The 20,373-nt window shown below is 38.9% G+C and overlaps 1 protein-coding gene and 1 pseudogene across 4 annotated transcripts in view; both read left to right on the forward strand.

Annotated features, from left to right (window-relative positions):
• Positions 1 to 20,373, forward strand: part of CORIN (corin, serine peptidase) — a 256,347-nt gene that overhangs the window by 83,341 nt on the left and 152,633 nt on the right. For all 4 annotated transcript variants that reach the window (XM_029946248.1, XM_029946227.1, XM_029946242.1 and 1 more), the window contains exon 5: positions 17,226 to 17,407. In XM_029946248.1, coding sequence (XP_029802108.1) covers positions 17,226 to 17,407 — 182 coding nt within the window. The remainder of the gene's footprint in view (positions 1 to 17,225; positions 17,408 to 20,373) is intronic.
• On the forward strand, positions 8,863 to 9,594 carry LOC115297982 (annotated as a pseudogene).

The raw sequence follows: 20,373 nt of genomic DNA on the forward strand, positions 1-20,373 counted from the left end.
TCTTAAGGGGGTTCTTTGTGCCTCTTGAATTTGAATGTCTATTTCTTTTCCCAGATTTGGGAAATTCTCAGTTATAATGTGGTCTAGTATCCCTTCAGGCCCTTTCTCTCTGTCTTCCTCTTCAGGAATTCCTATGATACGGATGTTGTTCCGCTTGATTGTATCACTCAGGTCTCGAATTCTCCTTTCCTGCTTCTGGATTAATTTCTTTTTTTTTTTTTCAGCTTCCTCTTTTGCTATAACTATATCTTCTAATTCACCTATCTTTTTCTCTGCCTTGTAAATCCTTGAGGTGGCTGTCTCTAGTTTGTTATTCACCTCACCTATAGTCTTTTTTAACTCATCGTATTGCCTACTCATTGTCTCAGTTGATTCTTTGATGCTTTTCTCAACCCCAACGATTAATTTTATGACAAGTTTTTGAATTCTTGATCCGGTAGGTTGTCTAGATCTGCCTTGAGCAGTTCTGTCGCTGTGACTTCCTCTTGGAGGTTCTTTAGGAGAGATTCCTTAGTTTTGTCATTTTTGCTAGTTTTCTGTCTCTTGTCACCTTTAGAAAGCTCATTGTGCACTGTGCACCTGTTAATATTTCTCTGTTAAAGGAGGCTTATTGACTGTTCAGGGTCTGTCGTTTCAGGGAATATTCTTTTAATGGTGTCTCTCAGTTTCTCTTGTTGTGCCTTTGAATATTTTATTTCCCTACTCAGCAATATTTGGGACTCGCTGTCATGCACATTTTGGCTTGTTTCTTGGTGTAGCCCTAAGAAGGAAAACTGACAGACACACACAGAGGGAACAGTTACACACAAACGCACAGACAAATCACACACAGACACATTAACAGGAGGAAAGAAAATAAGGAGAATGGGGAGGAAGGAGACAAAAGGAGGAGAAGAATAAAAGAAAAGGAAAAAGAAAAAGAAAAGAAAAAAAAAATAAAGAGGGTCAGAGACAACAAAGGACAGTGGACAGTCTCAAATTGTATGACCAGTTGAGGGGAGAGGTAGGGATGAGATATAGGAGAATATATCTGGATTGCAAGAAGGCAAAGAAGAAAAAAAAAGGGGAGAAAGGAGAAAGGAAAATAAGGAGTAAAAATCTTAAAAAATGTAAGTAAAAAAAGTAATAATAAGAAATATGCACAGTAAAAAGTGAAAAGAAAAAAATGATGGAAAAAAAAGAAAAAAATTATTAAAAAAGAAAAAACAAAAACAAAAACCCCCCAAACCAGCACCTCCCCCTGGTGGATAGGCGTGGTTTGATGTGGTAGGTCTTGGAGACTGCTCTCAGAGACTCCACCTTGGTGTCTACTGAGATTAGATAGGAGGCAAGCCAAGCTCCGCTGAACTATGAACTGTAGGCCACTCTAATGAGTTCGATCTCCTTTTGCCTCAGTTGAGCCGAGTTGTATTTTCCAGGCCCGCCTCAGTTCAAAGTTCCAGTCCATGCACTTTTTATGCTACCACAGTTGAGATGTTTTTGTTTTGGTTGCTGGCTTCTTAGCGGGAGGAATTGGTTTGTCTTGGCTCAGGCTGGGGTTTCAGCTGTCCCTGCTTGAGGTGAGATGAGCAGCAGGAGGTGAAGTGCGTGGGCACAGTCACAAACTCAACCCCCAGCGGGGATGGCGTTAGTGTTGGGGGAGGAATGAGTGCGTTGCTCTTGCTGGAGGTGGCGCCAGGAGCTGCTGGAAATGAGCTGAGAGATCCTGCAGCCTGCTCGCGCACCCAGGTCTCCATTGCTGCCAACTCTCTGCCGGGATCACACAGAGGTGGGGGCTATTTTTTCCCTGTTGGCACCCGCGATTCAAGGTTCACGCGGCCAATGCTGGGGGTGAGATGCGCTGTAGAAATGAGGTGCATGCTCCCACTCCCAAAACCGAGGTCGAAGTGAGCACCCCTGACACCGCCGCTGCAGTGGCCGCTGACTCGTTGCCAAGATGGCGCTGGGCTGGAAGCTGTTCCTTCTCTTGTGCCCCCTGCATTCGGGATTTAGTCTACCCAGCAGTTATCTATGGGTGAGCTTCTCTCTTCAAGCGCAGTTAAGCATTCTTTACCTCTTCCCCAGAGACAGTACTATGAGTGTGTTCAGTCTCTGTATCTCTTCCCTGTCTCTTGGGCTCCGTGTGCTTGCACTGCGTTGGGCAGGGGCTCCCACCTCCCCTGCCCATCTTGGGCTGGCCCGTTTTCCAATCTCCGCAGTTCGCACTCACTCACTCAGGTATCCTTCAGGTTCTCTTCCTTCTGGAGTCCGTATTTTCTCCTTCCACTCTTGCAGATGAGAGTAATGTCCTTCTCAGTTTGATTGATGGGGCAGTCGAAGTTTACAGAGCTCCCTTCCTCTCCACCATCTTGGCTCTTCCCCTGCAGAAATTCTTAATATCTGTGGAAATGAAATAAAAAAATTTTTTGTCTACCTGGGTTACTTGAGATCAAAGATTATATCTCAAACCTAGGAGCTATGGGACAATTTTCTATCATGTACTCAATTCCTGTAGGACTGTGGCAAGGATCAAATGAATTTCCTTGAATGAGCCTCTTCAAAAGAACTATTACACTTTTTCCCAAATAAGTTTGTTCACTGGAAGTTGGAAATTTTAATCTGGTAACTACAAACAATGCACCTGAATGTTTTGGGGCAGATGAAACTTGACTCAAACTATAGCTCTGCCAGTTGCTAATTAGAAGGCCTTGGGTGTACTTGTTAGCCTTCGAACCATGGTTTACTCATTTCTATTATAAGAGCGATAATATCCTCTTTATAGGCTGTGTTTGTATGAAACAGAATGATTTATGCAAAGTGCCTGTACATGGTTTCCTCTACCTGGCACACAGTAACCTCTCCATAAATAATAACAGTTTTATTGGTATGACAGTCAAAGATCATATGCGATTTTCTGGGAGGGTATAAACTTCATCGCCTCCTTTAGAGATGCAAGATTTGTATTTTTTTTAAATCATTCTTCTCACTTTCTAAACCTGATTGGTGATGTTGAGCATTATTTCATTTGGCTATTGGATTTCTGTATGTCTTCTTTGGAAAAACATCCATTCAGGTCCTCTGCCCATTTTTTAATTGGATTTTTTTGTGTGTGTTGGGTTTGTGTTTTTATATTTTGGATATTAACTCATTATCTGACATATCGTTTGCAAATATCTTCTCCCGTTCAGTAAGTTTCCTTTTTGTTTTATTGATGGTTTCTGTTGCTGTTGAAGCTTTTTATTTTGGTGTTGTCCCAATAGTTTAATTTTGCTTTCATTTCCCTTGCCTCAGGAGGCATATCAAAGAAAATGTTTCTGTGGCCAATATCAGAGAAATTACATGCTTTCTTCCAGGAATTTTATGGTTTCAGGTCTCACATGTAGATCTTTAATCCATTTTGAGTTTACTTTTGTGTATAGTGTAAGAAAGTGGTCCAGTTTTATTCTTTTGCATGTAGCTGCCCTATATTCCCAACAGTATTTATTGAAGAGAATATTTTCCCTTTGAATATTCTTGCCTCCTTTGTTGTAAATTAATTGACCATAAAATTGTGAGTTTATTTCTAGACTCTCTGTGTCTAACTTTTGTGCTGGTACCCTACTGTTTTGATGACTGAAGCTTTGTAGTATATCATGAGGTCTGGGATTGTGATACCTCCCACTTTGTTCTCATTTCTCAAGATTGCTTTGGCTATTTGAAGTCTTCTGTGGGTACATGTAAATTTTAGTATTATTTGTTCTGGCTCTGTGAAAAATGTCTTGGTATTTTGATAGAGACTGTATTGAATCTATAGATTGCTTTGGGTAGTACGGACATTTGAACAATATTAATTCTTAATTCTTCCAATCTATGAACATGGAACATTGTTTTCTTTGCTTGTGTTGTCTTCAGTTCTTTCATCAATGTTTTATAGTTTTCAGAGCACAAGTCTTTCATCTCCTTGGTTAAATTTATTCCTAGGTATTTTATTATTTCTGGTGCAATTGTAAACGAATTTGTTTTCTTAATTTCTCTTTTTGCTATTTTATTATTAACATTAGCAATGCTTCTGATTTCTGGGGGCTAATTTTGTATTGTGCAACTTCTCTACCTTGACTTATTACTTCTAATAGTTTTTTGGTGTACTCTTTAGGATTTTCTGTATATAGTACCATGTTATCTGCAAATAGCAACAGTTTAACTTCTACCTTACCAATATGGATGCCCCTTAATTTTTTTTCCTTTTCTGATTGCTGTGGCTAGAGTTTCTAGTAGTATGTTCAATAAATGTAGTGAGAGTGGACGTCTTTATCTTGTTCCTGATCTTATAGGAAAAACTGTTTTCATTGAATATGTTGTTGGCTGTGGGTTTTTTATATATGGCCTTTATGATGTTGAAGTGTGTTTATTACTAGAATGATTAAAAAATTTGCTGTACTGGAATTATAAAGTCTCTCCCTCATCATCCAATTTATACTCACAATTCCTATTACTGCACATCATTATATTGCCACATCATTTCTGAGTTAAGTTTTGCTGACAGTGTTTTAATAAGAAATTAAAACTTGTTTGCTTATAATGTAGCTCTGGAGAGCTTACTGTATTCTTAAATGTGTTATTTTATAAGACAGCATGAGCCAATTTCCTCTGTAAAATGCAACCCTGAAATCATCTTGAAAGCTAATTGGAAAATATAACTTGATTTAAAACCATTTCTGAAGCAAATGGTGGCTCAGTCAACAGAGCGTATGACTCTTCGTTTTGGCTTGGGTCATGATTCCAGGGTTGTGGGATCGAGCCCCATATTGGGCTCTGTGCTGACAGTGCAGAGCCTACTTGGGATTCTCTGTTTCTCCCTTTCTCTCTCTGCCACTTCTCCACTCTCTCTGTTTCTCAAAATAAATAAATAAACATAAATATTTTTGAAGTAGTCATAAATTATATGAAGTCAACATAAGCTTATTGTATTAATTTTTTCTAAATGGAACGTAATTACATACTGTGAATTTATTTTATTTAGGATTTCATCTATGTCCCAAGAACTCTATTATGTCACATTTGAGAATAAATGGAAATATTACAGATTAACATTTTATTATTATTATAATTTAAAAAATGATATAGGTCAGATGTCAAGTAAGTAAACTTTGTTGCTATTACCAAGAAAATATTCTGAAAGCCATTTGCCACTTACCTCCCTGATTGTACTAACTAACTTGGAGGCATCAGTCTTTTAGCCAGACCAAGGTTGACTATATGACTGTTAAGATGGTCAGTTGTGTCTGTTTCCTTTTCAACCTAAGGCAATATGGTTGATGTCTGCTTTTCAGCATTATACAGAAAAGATTAAATGATAAATAAGATTCCATTATATGAGCCAAAATGGCTCCAAATGTGCATAAGATAGAGTCCAATAACTCATATTACTTTTATTCTACAAAGACATAAGGCTAGAGGACCCGGCTATGACAGCTTGGATCTTTCTGATTGTGCCCTGTCACATCACTGATGATGTCTCAAGCACATACATTTTATGAAGCCCAATGCAGACATTTGTTTACTTTTCTCCTCAGTAATTCATTGGTATTATGTAGATGTGACTAGAATTTAGATTTAATCTTTTTGATTCAATTCATTTGAAGATCCATATGCAAGGTGTCATTTCATGATGAATGAAAATCAAAACAGCTGCAAAAATAATTTAACAATTGCAAGTTTCTTGTGTGATTTGTTAATCCTCCGTCCCATGGGCCCTGGCAAGATGCCAAGTATTAATGAGAATCGGGATCGTGTCAGTTAGAAGTTGAGTGGAATTTTGTATTCTCTTTCAGGGGTGGTTACGTGGTTTTACATTATTCACACTCATCTTAATTCAAACTGTGTTTATCTGTTGGTATTTCCTTGTTCTTCCATTTTAAGGGCGACCCCTTATGACTGGCATATAAATAAGGCACTTAATCTGTAGAGTTTTCATATTTAGCAACTTTATTAACATTTTAAGAGCATTTTCCTCTTACATGAGAAATATTTCACGATTGAACAGTACCTGTAAAATTTGGTGACCTAACGGGGAGGAAATCATATGAGCATGGCCAGCATGAGTCCTTTCATAATATGTAGTTGAGAGTTAGGTAGTGATGGTTTGCTCCCAACTTTGCTACTGACAGCTTTATTCCAAACAGGCCACTGAATTATCCCCTGCATGTGATTCATTTGTTCTTTCAACAAATATTTGCTGACTGTACATACTGGGTATATAGCCACAAACAAAACAGATCCTTGACTTCATGGAACTTTTATTACAGGAAGGGGAATAAGCAATAAGGAAATAAATAGATAAAAGAAAAATTAAAATAAATAAATAGATATTAGTATATCTGATAGTGAAAAGTGCAATGGAAAAAAATTCCAGCAAGGAATTAGAGAGCTTTGAGAGAATGGGAGTTTGGGGGCAAGATGTGTAATTTTAAGCAGAGTGTTGGTCAAGAGAACTTCACTGAGATCTGTGAAGATATGAGTATCCAGGAAATGAGGGAGGCCTGGCCATCTGTTGGGTTTTCCAATTCATTTATGCCTTTAGCAAGCATTTATTGGTACCTACAATGTGCCAGGTGCAGTTTGATGTTGGGGATGTGAAATGAATAAGATACAGTCTGCCTTCAAGGAACTCAGCATAATAGGGGGCCAGACATGAAAACAATCAAACTGTACAGTATGATCCATTCACAAAGTGTGGAGGTAACAGAGAGAGAGAGGAAGCCCTCTTTCCATCCTCCATTATTAGAGAAGACTTCTCCCAGGGATGGAGCAACAGCTGAATTGGTTTTGCAGGATAAATAGAAATTCGCCAAGTAGACCAAGTAGAAAAAGAAGGTGTTTCAGGCAGATCAACCGCCTAGATCTAGCATACATTAGGGGAACTGCAACTAGTTTGATTTTGCTCAGATATAAAATGGGGAGAGAACAAACATATTTCAGGGAATTTTAAGAAGGAGAATTAACAGCACATAGTGATTAATTGCATATGAATGGTGAGGTTGAGGGTGAGGTAAAGGCTGTGGGCCTGCAGTATTACCACCAAGAAAACCACGTTTGTCAAAGAAGAGGTGGGGACTGTGGCGGTGGTGCAGGATAGTGAGTTAATATTGATATGATGTCTTTATCTGGCTCGAGAAGCACGTGATAATGCTCTTCACGATGAGAGCGTTTTTTCTTCTGTAAGAGATGACATGATTGATGCTTTCGTCTAGTGGTTTGCTAGTGAACTGGCTCCCTGCAACCAAACCAAACCAAACAGTCATTTGTGGCATTGGCTGATTTCTGCGGTATAAATACTCCCAGATTTCAAGCTAATAATAGTTTAACAGTTTAATCACACACTACATTGTGTTTTATCCCTTGACAAGTATTTGCTGAGCAAGCTGGCTATCTCTCATTTACTACGTCTATTTTTTTTTAATGTTTATTTATTTATTTTGAGAGAGAGCATACACAAGAGGGGCAGAGGGAGTCCCAAGCAGGCTCCATGCTGTCAGCACAGAGCCTGAAGCAGGACACGATCTCATGAACTGTGAGATTATGACCTGAGCCAAAATCAAGAATCGGACACTTAACAGACTGAGCCACCCTGATGCCCCTCAATGTCCGCTTCCCATTATCTTCCACTTCACTCCTGTCCCCAAGGAGCTTCAATAATGCTACTTTCTACCTTGCTGTTGGGCTCAGCCAGCAGGAGCTACCAACAGGACATTGGAGTATGGGAAGAATCAGGCTGTGTAGTAATCCCGTATTTCCTTCTTTGCCAGATGCATGGGTGGGCATTCCACCAGGAGAGGTTGTGGCTGGCACAGGCGGCCTTCTCCACATGGCTTTCTCTAAGTTTCAATGACTGCTCCTTCCCTTGTTCCTTAAGACTGAGATGCTCACAGTAACCTGTCCCTGCACACTTTTCTACTCCTTGTGATTTTTCTAAACCCTGCCAGCACCTCTGTTGAGTGGCCCTTTCACTAAATGCTCTGCAGTGATCCTATTGCATTGCCTTTTCTCTGGAACCACGGCTATTATGAGGGAAAAATAAGATAGACATAGTCTTTGGTTTTAAAGAGCTTCAGACCAATGTGATCAAAAAATACCCTGATATTTCTCATTATTTCTCTTTGATGTGGGACAATGACATACAAACATTCTCTTGTGTACTTTTCCATCTCCATTCCTAGTAAAGCTGGGAGCCAAGGAAACCACTTTCCTACCTCTGTCATACTCCATCTAAGCCATACCTCTTATGAGGTCTCTTGAAGCCAACAGAATGTACTGGCATAGGAAGTTGATGAAGTCGGTCCATCAAAGAGAGAACAAGCTGTCCGTTTTTGTGTTTTCCAGCAGTGGTGATGAGGTCATTCTCCTTTGTCATTTGTGGACTTAACTCCTATGTTACTTACCTGTGGCTCACATCTGTGAGAAGAGGCCAGCTAGCTGATGCATTTTGGAGCACTTGGCTGGAGTCATACTATCTGATGATGAAATCTCTTTTTTTTTTTTAGTTTTCATGTCCCTCACAATGTAAAAGGAGGAAAAAGGGAGTCAGTTATCTTGCAAGACCTTTCCAGCATTAACATTCTTTTCATGACTAAGGTCTGCAGCTCTGGGAGCTGCCTGTGACTATGACTTTGTAAGTATTGTTCAATGAACAGCTCACCCTAACAAAGAGAATTTAAAGATATGTTTTGCAAATATGACTGTATGAGTCTCATCAATGAATGGTATATCTAACTCCGTAGCAGTTTCTGACCAAGTGACATATCAAAAAAAAAAGTATATTATTTACATACTACTGCATAACAAATTACCACAGATTTAGCAGCTTAAAACAAGGCACACCAAACTCTTTTCATGCCTAGCACAGCCATGGCTTATGGTCCCAAGCAGCATTGAAAGCGGATAGCAGCTCCAAAGCTTTGGATGCCGGATAAACTGACCAGTATGTTTGCTCCTCATCCATCTAGTGGTCCCCATAAGCTGAGAGAGTATCTTCCTCTCATCATTTTCCTAAGGAACAGATGTAAGTATGCTCTAATAGGAGATGAAGTAAAGAAGATCTGTACACAGTGTCTTATGAAGATTGATGGCAATGTCCGAACTGATCTTGTTTTATGAATGTCATCAGCATTGACAAGACTGGGGAGAATTTCTGTCTGATCTTTGACACCAAGGGTCGCTTTGCTGTTCATTGGATTATACCCAAGGAAGCCAAGGGTGGGTTGTGCAAAGTGAGAAGAATGCTTTGTGGGGACAAAAGGAATCTCTCATCCAATGACCTGTGATGCCCACATCATCTGCTGTCCTGATCCCCTCATCAAGATGAATGACCATTTGGAGACTGGAAAGATGACTGCTTTCAAGTTGAACACTGGTAATCTGTGTATGGTGACCAGACCTGAGAAGAGTTAGTGTGGTCACCAACAGAGAGAGACACCCTGATTTGTCAATGGCAATAGCTTTACCACCCAGCTCTCCAACATTTTTGTTATTAGCAAAAGCAGTAAACCATGGATTTCTCTTCCCTGTGGAAAGCACATATGCCCTGACATTGCTGAAGAGAGAGACAAGAGATTGGAGCCCAAACAGAACTCTGGGTAAAATGATCTCTAGGTCATGATTAGAAATCTTTATACTTTATTAAAGATAAAACAGCATAAATAAATAAATAAAAACATTACATATCTATTATCTCACAGTTTCTGGGATCTGTAATCTGGGAATGACTTACCTTCTGCTTTAGGGTCTGTCATATGGGTACAATCAAGGTATTGGTCAGGGCTGGGGTCTTATCTGAGTCATACAATTGTTGGAAGAATTTCAGTTCCTCCAGAGTTGTTGGACTGAGGACCTATTTCTAGCTGGCTGTTGCCATTGGCAAATCAGGGTGTTTCTCTCTGTTGGAGATCACACTTAAGAGAGGTCACTCTTAAGTTCTTGTCACATGAGCCCCCCAATATGGCAACTTGTTTCACCAAATCTAATAAGGAAGAATGTGCTAGCAATAGAGAAGACATAATTTTATGTGCCTTAATGATGGAAGTGACATCCCGTTATCTTGTATTGATTCCAAGACAGTCTCTAGGCTGACTGGCACTCACAGGGAGGGAGGGGCTTACCCAGGGCATGAATAACAGGAAGTGAGGAACATTGGGACCATCTTAGAGTCTGCCTTCCACAGAGACTCTTTTTTTAGTGGTAAAAGAGTTTTAAATCCTAAGCTCTTCTAATCTATTGAAAGGTTAGTTTATTTGCCAAAAGTAAAAAGTGGCAATGAAATGCAATGTAAGATCCTGAATGGAGGTCATGGGAATATTTGAATAGAGTTTTTAATTAAAGGTATTGTACCAATATTAGTCTTCTGGTTCTGAGGATTATACTGTAGTTATATAAGATGTTTGCCTTTGACAGGTCTGGATGAATGATATATGGAAACTTTTCATACTATTTCTATAACTTGTCTGTAAGTCAAAAAGTAGGTCAAAGTAAAAAATTAGAAAAAATGATTTGTCAAGTTTAAAACCTATAGGTATATTAGCTTACTTTGTGACCATAGCTTGTCTAGTAATTTCAAACATTTATCTCTTTATCACAGCTTTTTTTTTTTGACAAATAACACGTATAGATTTAAGGAGACATGAGATGTTCATCAAAGGGCACAAAATAAAGGGAAAAAAAATCCTGTAAATAAAGGAAGCAATTTTGGTAGATAAATTCGCTAAAAATTATATAGGTAAGATTTACCACATTTTTAGGTAAATTATTTCAGAATGCTCCTAGTGAGAATATCATATAAGCTTCACTCTCATTATGTGGTGGAATTATTTATATGTTTATAGGTCTTTGTTACAACAAATAGCTGCAGAGATGCTGCAACAGTTTTTCTCCCTGAACTTTCATTGAAATGTGTTTGGGACTTCGGCTCAACACCAAATGCACTTTGCACATCAACTTAAAATAACCACCGACGCTAAAATAGTATTCTGATAGCCAAATCTGACTTTTCCCCTGTGCAGTGCACTGTTTTCAAATGTCAGTCTGCTTAATGCTTGGATATGGACACTCCTAATCCAAAATAATGTGGTTTGTGTCACCACACTGTTCCATGTGAGAAAAGCCAAATACTTCAAGCCCTCGTAGGCAGTTGGATTTTGTGCAAAGCAAGAACAAATGGCTCCTCATTTTGCTCACTGTTTGAAAGGGCTGCTTGTTAAAAATACTCTATCACCATTTCACGTGTCCTGTTCTAACAGTTCTCTGTCAGGCACCCCTCTTAAGAGAGCTATTTGGAAACACTCTAGACATTTTTCTTAAGTCCTATTTTTAGAATGGAAGGCCTAATGGTATTTTAATGTCTCTATATATTCCCAGAACAAATCTTAAGGAAAAAAATGTCTGTTACCTTTTAAAATTTAGCAAAGCTGGTAGGATTAGCACTGCTCCTCTGAGAAGTATTATGTTAAAGAATAAATTTTAATTTAAAGAATGTTAGTAGGAAAAGGATGGTGAAGAACCAGCTCTTTGAAACCCCTCACTTTTCAAATGAGGAAAGTGTGAGTCTTCATGTGAGTGAACTGTTGGCCTACAATCAGACAGTGAGGAGTGGCCGTACGGGAGTTTTAGAGTGGTAGACTTAGGTTTTCCTAGAGAAAATGGTCTCTGTCAGAGTCAGTAACAGTCAGTTTCTGAGATAAGACTCAGCTTTAGAACATGAAAACAATCTGCTAGGTCACTGTGTGAAATTTTATTGCTCTTATAGAAGATTCTGAGAATAATGTTGAATCATCCAAAAATATGTGGGCTCAGAAGTGAAGAAAGGTCCATGAACCTCTCGGGAGAATTGGGCCCTGCGTGTTAGACAGCTTTGTATGGATCTCCCCACCCCACTATACTGGATGAATGTTTTCCTGGTAAATGGCATCTGGCTGTCCACCAACTAGAGATTCCTTCGCTTCGGCAAACAGTCTTCTAATGATGCAAAACCTTGGGAAGGTTAAGTGTTGGTCCATCTGTTATTATGAATTACTCTGTTATTTTCACCCCTTTTCTTCTTTGGCAGTCTAATTGGGATCTGATCTTTTGAGGAATGTAGTTTGGACTGTAGGAAGGGAAGAAAATGTTTAAGAGTGAGTAATGGTCTGGTGGAGGCGGCTATCTGAGTGGGGTGCTGGAACGAGGGTGGCCAGGATTGTGTCAGAAACTGGGAAGGTCAGGAACTAGAAGGCAAGAAAGAACGCCGAAGATAAGCCTGGCTTGCCTGTACCATTACTGTGGGCTGTCTCACATCTGGAAAAGAAAGAGAAATGACTTTACCCTCCCTTTGGCAAATACTACCCTTTGGCAAACGATGGTTGATTGCAGGTTAGCCAGGAGTTTGTGGAATGAAGGGAGAGCCCATCCCTGTGTATATGGTTGGTCCGCTCAGAAAGTATATACAAACATACCTTATTTAATTGCACTTTCCCTTATTGTGCTTTATAGAGGTTGCTTTTTTTTTTTCTTTTTTCAAATTGGAGATTTGTGGCAGCCCAGTGTTGAGCAAGTCTACCAGTGCCGTTTTTCCAACAGCATTTGCTCACTTCATGTCTTTGGGTCACATTTTGGTAATTCTGGAAGTAATACAGATCTTTTTATTGTTACTCTATTTGTTCTGATGATCTTTGATCAGTGATCTTTGATGTATACTACTATATTTGTTTTGGAGCGCCATGAACCACACCCATATAAGAGGGCGAACTTATCAGTAAGTGTGTGTGTTCTGACTGTTCCACCAGCTGGCCGTACCCCTATCTCCCTCCCTCTCCTCAGTCCTCTCTATTCCATGAGACACAGCAGTATTCAAATCAGGTCCATTAATAACCTTACAATGGCCTGTAAGTGTTCAAATGAAAGGAAGAGTCACATGTGTCTCACTTTAAATCAAAAGCTAGAAATGGATTAAGCTCAGTGAGGAAGATGATTCGAGACCCAAGATAGGCCAAAAGCTAGGCCTCTCGTGCCCAACATCCAAATTGCAAATGCAAAGGAAACGTTCGAAGGAAATGAAAAGTGTTACTCCACTGAACACATGAGTGATAAGAAAGCTAAACGGCCTTATTGCTGATAGGGAGGAAGTCTGAGTGGTCTGGATAGAAGATCAACATTCCCTCAAGCCAAAGCCTAATAATTCAGAGCAAGGCCTTAACCCTCTTCGATTCTATGAAGGCTGAGAGAAGTGAAAAAGCAACAGAAGAAAAGTTGGAGGCTGCAGAGGCTGGTTCATGAGGTTTAAGGAAAGAAGCTGTCTCCAGAACCCAAAGTGCAAGTGCCGAGGTAGAAGCTGCAGCAAGTTGCCCAGAGATCTGGGTTGGGTAGTTAATGAAGGTGGCTACACTGAACAGATTTTCAATGTAGATGAAACAGCCTTTCATTGGAAGAAGATGCCATCTAGGACTTTCATAGTTACAGAGAAGTCAAGGCCTGGCTTCAGAACTTCAAAGGACAGGTGACTCTCCTATTAGGGACTAATGCAGTGGTTGACTTGAAGTTGAAGCCAGTGTTTATATACTCTTCCAAAATCTCTAGAGTCCTTAAGAGTTATGCCAAACCTATTCTCCTTGTGCTCTATAAATGGAACAGCAAAGCCTGGATAATAGCACATCTGTTCACAACCATGATTTACTGAATATTTTGAACTAGATCTACTGCTCAGGAAAAGAAATTCTTTCAAAACATTGCTGCTCATTGACAATGCACCTAGTCACCCAAGAGCTCTGATGGAGGTGGACAATGAGATTAATGCTTTCATGCCTGTTAATACAGCATCCATTCTATAGCCTGTGGATCAAGGAGTAATTTTAATTTTCAAGTTTTTGTTATTTAAGAAATGTGTTGTTTTGTCAGGTTATAGCTGCCATAGATAGTGATTCCCTTTGATGGATCTGGGAGCATTAATTGAAAACATTTTGGAAAGGATTAAGCATTTAATTGCTTTAAAGGCATTTGTGATTCATGGGAAGAGGCCAAATTATTAACATTAGGAGGAGTTTGGAAGAACATGATTCCCACCCTCACGGAGGACCATGAGGGGCTCAGGACTTCCGTGGAGGAAGTCCCTGCAGATGTGGTGGAAATAACAAGAGACCTAGACTGAGAAGCGGGGCCTGATGGTGTGACAGAACTGCTGTAATCTCGGGACAAAACGTGAACAGAGGAGGGGCTGCTTCTCAGGGATGGACCCGGAAAGCGGTTTCCTGAGATGGAATCTACTCCCGGGGAAGATGCCGTGAAGACTGGTGAAATGACAACAAAGATTTAGAATATGACATAAACATAGTTTATAAAGCAGCAGCAAGGTTTGAGAGGATTGATTCCAATTTTGAAAGTTCTCCTGTGGGTAAGATGCTATCACACAGCAACATGTGCTACAGAGAAATTGTTCATGAAAGGAAGATTCAGTCCATGGATGAGGCAAACTTCATTGTCTTGTTGTAAGAAATTGCTACCAGTGCCCTAACCTTCAGCCACCACAACCCTGATCAGTCAGCAGCAAGACCCTGCACCCCAGAAAAATATTACAACTCGCTGAAAGCTCAGATGATCATTTTTTTAGCAATAAAGTATTTTTTAAATTAAGATATGTACACCGTGTTTTTAGACATGATACTATTGCACACTTAATAGACTGTAGTATAATGTTAACATAGCTTTTATAAATGCAATGGGAAACCAAAAAACGCATTTGATTTGCCTTCCTGTGAATTCACTTTCTTGTGGTGGCCGAGAACCCAACCTGCAATATCTCCAAGGTAAGCCTGTATCAAGTTTTGAACTAACCTTGAGTTGTGCTTTTGAAACATACGTTCTAGAAGCATGGACTCACATAAATAGAGTTTAGCGGGGTGCGTCCTGGTATCAATCTGCCTGGGTCTGAATCTTGGCTCTGACACAGTGATCTTGGACAAGTCTCTTATTTTTCCTGTGCTTCAATTTTTTTTATTTATGGCAATAGTATCACTTAGGGCTATAATGAGAAGTGAATGAGATAATGTACATGAAGCACTTGGAACAGAGCTTAGCAAGGTGTTACAAAGGAATTGCATAAGAATTCAGTGTTTTCCAGATTTCCTCAACCATGTCCTTTGGTTTTATTTGGGAAAATACAGTCTCTAACTTCTCTGGAATAAGATTTTTAAATGTTATTTAAGTGATACTTTCTTAAGTCCTTTAAACATCTGATGTATTTCACCTTCGCAGTCAGCTGTCGTCTTTATACCAAGAAACTTGCCTGGACTGATTCATAATTTTATGTCCCAAACCTAACCTTTCAAATGCAAAACCTCTCTTTCCACATCTTCATTAACAAATTTAGTTATATTTTAATGTAAGTAGATAATTATGTGGAGATCTGAATTCTAAAAGAGATTCAGTTTTAAGACAAATTCCTAAGAGGAAGGTCAAAGGCATTTGGATCTGAGTATAATTGTTGAGGAACCCCTTTCCATATTATTATTATTTTTTTTAAAGTTTATATATTTGGGGGGTGCCTGGGTGGCTCAGTCCATTAAGTGTCAGACTTTGCCTCAGGTCATGATCTCGTGGTTCAGGAGTTTGAGCCCTATGTTGGGCTCTGTGTTGACAGTTCAGAGCCTGGAGCCTGCCTCAGATTCTGTGTCTTCCTCTCTCTCTCTGGCCCTCCCCTACTCATGCTCTGTCTTCTTCTTTCAAAAATAAATAAACATTAAAAAAAGGAGGGGAGGAAACATTTATTTATTTGGCGGAAGACAGAGAGAGTTTGAACAGGGGAAGGGCAGAGAGAAAGGGAGAATCCTAAACAGATTCCAATGCCATCAGCATAGAATCCAACACAGGACTTGAGCTCATGAACCAACCATGAGATCATGACCTGAGCCAAAAACCAAGAGTCAGACCCTCAACCGACTGAACCACTCAGATGCCCCTATACTTTCATATATAATAAGATCTCTCTTCTAAGATTCTTTTGTAGACTCTCTCACTTTCTCAGTGGCCGGAACATCCCATTATGTTTCTGCAATCCATAGAAGTATCAGGGGGAAATTTTAATGTTCTCGTTTGACCAAGGGATTTTTAAAGCTGAATTATTCCATTCTCAGCTGAGAATAGACAGTATGGAAGAGTAGATAGAGCATGAACTGAAAGTTCAAACACCTGGATTCTCTTCCTGCTTCTGCCATTAAGAAGTTGGGTTTTCGAGAGTATCCCAGAATCTCCCTAGGCCTGTCTCAAATAAAGGGTTTGAACTAGGTACCATTTAAGGTTTGTTACAGATGAATATTGTATGATCATGTGAAGTCCTAGTCACCCAACATTCGTGAAATGTGTGCTTTGCCTTGACTGACATGTCTATTTTCTTTCCCAGTTCCCTTAAAACCAGTTGAGATGGCTTGGCCAGATCACCAGCCAGCGTGAGAGATAGATGCACTTTATTGCTGCAAAGTAGGAAATGCCACCTTGGTCCATAAGAGAATAAGTCCCTGACCTTCGCGTTGTAGCATTCTAATCCTGAAGTGTTAGATTGCCTGTGGATGCGCAGAGACAGGCTCCAGCGTCACCGTTAGGCTTACCCTCATCAGCAGACAGCTGTTTGCATTTTTCTGTTTTGTGGAAGATAAAAGAGAAATCTGAGAAGATAAATAACTTTAAAAACCTAAGATAAATGGTTTCTTACTGTAGATAAATAACTGACTTTCCACTTGGCTCTGCTTTTTTTTTTTTTTTTTTTCTGGGGAGGCAGTGGAGTTTAAGGAGCAGCTTTCTGTCTGCCTCTCAGAGATGCTTTTAATTTCTCAAAGGGAAGATAAAGAAACAAGATTAACCTATTTTGTGACCTACTTGTGCTTTTCCAATGTGGGGACCTTCATTTCTATGTTAATTTACTCCATTTAATATTAACTAGAGCTCTTTTGGTTTCTTTTTTTGGACGGGTTTACTTTCGCCCAGGAAATTTAGGGGAAAAATCATTTGGGATAAACGGTTCTACAAGAGATAGTGAGCTGATATGCTATGGAAGTAGCTTACTGCTCCTAGAACCGTGATAATAGGGTGGCTGAAATCCTTGTTTTAGGACGTAGTGTGGAAATTTAAATTGTCGACTATAGTAGATATAAATTAAGGTGATATCACAGCACTGGCAGCCAGCTTTCTTTAATTTCATGGTTATTTCAGGAAGTGGTCGATAAAAACATTAATTTTCATCTTTTCTTTCCTTCTAGTCATGGACTCCTGCCCTGTAGGTCCTTCTGTGAAGCTGCAAAGGAGGGCTGTGAATCAGTCCTGGGGATGGTGAATGCCTCCTGGCCGGACTTCCTCGCGTGCTCCCAGTTTAGAAACCAAACCGAAAGCAGCAACGTCAGCAGGATTTGCTTCTCACCGCAACAGGAAAAAGGAAAGCAATGTAGGTGTCTGTGTCATTTCATTAAATATTTTTTATTAAAAAATACCATTCATATATGCATGTATACAAATAATGTGTACCTCAATAAATTTTATGAAAGTGACCAGATCCTATAACCAGCACTCAGATCATGAAATAGATCACACCAAACTTATACATAAATGTTCATAAGTGGCATTATTTATGATAACCAAAAAGTGGAAACAACCTAAATGTTCTTCAACTAATGTATGGATTTTAAAAAATAGCATGGGGCCCCTGGGTGGCTCAGTCGGTTGGATGACCTACTTGAGCTCAGATCACGGTCTCACGGGGTGTGAGGTCAACTTCTGCATCGGGCTCTGCACTGACAGCTCGGAGCCTGGAGCCTGCTTCGGATTTTGTGTCTCCCTCTCTCTCTGCCCCTCCCCTGTTCACGCTCGCGCGCGCTCTCTCTCTCTCTCTCTCTCTCAAAATTAAATAAACAGTAAAAATTTTTTTAAATAGTATATTCATACAGTGGAATATTAATTGACAGCAAAAATGCGTAAAGTCCTGATACATGCTACAACACAGATTAACCTTGAAAATATTAGTTAAGTGGAAGAAGCAAATCACAAAAGGTCCAGCATCCCAGAAAACCTCTCAGGCTCCCCTTCAGTCATCTGAAAGAAACCCGAAAGAAGCCTCTCTTCTAAGAAAAACAATCTAAGGTGCCTTCTGTCATCTTAGAGAGGCTTGCCTACTTTTGAGCTTCATGTCATTGGAATTGGGCAGGATGGACTCCTGTATCTAGCTTTGTTTGCTCAACATTATGTTGGAGAGATTCGTTATGTTTTCAACTTGTGGTTTCTTCATTCACCTTGTGGTTCTAGCTATTATGAAGAGTGGTGCCATGACTATACTTGTACATGCCTTTGAACAGGCTTATCATAAAGTGGTTCAGCAAAGAGTTTTTTAAAGTTTTTTAGATGTTTTAAGGGGTCGTACCAATTCATCCTCCTACAAGTTATGTTTGAAAGTTGCAGTTGCTCCAAATCCTTCCCAGCTCTTGTGGTCAGTCTTTTTTCATTTTAGCAATTCTGATGATGCAGTACATCAGTGCACATCTGATGATGTGAACTTTTGTGGTTTTAAGTTGCATTTTCCTGATGAGTTGGATTGATTTTTTTCAAAACTTGTAGTTATGTGAATATTCCTTTTTGCAAAGTGTCTAAGTATTTTGTTCGTTTTTTGATTGGGCAGCCTTCCTTTTTGTTCTTGACTTGTAGTTTTTTATGCATTCTAGATATGTCAGCTCTTGGGAATATATATTGTGAACATCTCCAACTTCCCACTCGATGGGCTTGCTTTTCTTATTAGTGTCTGTTGTGGAATAGAGGGCCCATATTAATGGGTCCATATTATCAGCCCTTTATTCTGTGATTCATGTCTGATGTCTTATTTAAGATATCTTTGTCTACATCAAAACATAGAAGCTTTTTTCCCCCCTATGTTTTCTTCTTGGAGGTTTATTTCAGCATTAACATTAACTTTTTTTTTCCTGTGCATATATTTAATTGGCCCCACTGCCCTTTATTTATTTGGAGTACTGTCTTTCCCCTCTGCACTGTAATGTCACCTTTGTTATCAGTCAAGTGATTGATATATATGTACATATATATCTAGACCCTCTATTTGACGCAGAAGTAAGCCAATACCACTCTGTCTAGATTACTATAGTTTTATAATAAGCCTTTAAATTTAAGAGTGTAAGTCCTTCAGCCTTTTTCTTCTTAAAGACTACTTAAGTTTGCCTATTCTTGGTCCTTCCATTTTATGTCAATTTTCAAATCACCTTGCAGTTGCCACAAAGGTCTTTTGTTTTGTTTTGTTTTGTATTGAGATTGTATTAAATCCATAGGTTGAACTGGGGAGAATTGCTTTACAGCATTAAGTCCTCCAACTCATCAAAATGATATACTATGGTAATCTTTAATTAAGTGTTTTAATGACTTATTCTTTAATTCCTCTCAAAAATCTTTGGTAATTTCTACCAGAAAGATCTTGCACATCTTCCCTTAGATTTGTTTGCGGGTATCTGATATTTTTGATATCACTGTAAATGGAAACTTAAAAAAATTTTTTTCTGCTTATGTACAAATAAATCACATATTGATTTTTATAACTCTCATTTGGATTTTCTAAGTACACATAATGTCATCTACAAATGGCAGTTTAATTTCTCCTTTCTAATCATTATGTTTTCTGCTTTTTCTCTGTCATAGAGAAAGGTTTCAATATTTCACTTTTAATTATAATGTTTGCAGAAAGACTTTATCGATATCTGTGTCAGATTAAGGAAATACTTTCTATTTCTGGTTTGCTAAGTTTTTTTTATATCATGAATAGATTTTGTATTTTATCAAATGCATTTTCTACATTTATAAGATGATATGATTTTCTCCATATTATGTTACAAATACACTCTTTAGTGATATATAATGCATATACCATAATGTTCATTCTCTAAACTGTAAACTTGACTGGTTTTTGCATACTTAGAGAGTTGTGTAACCATCACAGCCATCTAATTGCAAGATTTTTTCATTACCCTAAAAGAAACTCCATACCCATTACCAGTAATGCCATATTCTCCTCTCCTAGTCCCTGGAAACCACTAATCTACTATCTGATTCTATGGATTTGCCTATTTTGGCCATTTCACATAAATGGAATCATACGATATGGGACCTTTCATGATTTACTGCCTTCATTTAGCATAGTTTTCAAGGCTTATTCATGTTGCAGGATGTATCAGTACTTCATGCATTTTTATTGTTAATTGCTATTACTTTGTATGAATATATAATTTTTTAAAATCAATACATTAGTTGAGGAATATTTAGATTGTTTCTACTTTTTGTTTATTATGAATGATGCTACAAAGAATTTTTATGTGCAAGTTTTATGTGAACATATGTTTCAATTCCCTTAGGTATATATCT

Source organism: Suricata suricatta, chromosome 1 (assembly GCF_006229205.1).
Source record: "Suricata suricatta isolate VVHF042 chromosome 1, meerkat_22Aug2017_6uvM2_HiC, whole genome shotgun sequence".
Taxonomy (NCBI): Eukaryota; Metazoa; Chordata; class Mammalia; order Carnivora; family Herpestidae; genus Suricata; species Suricata suricatta.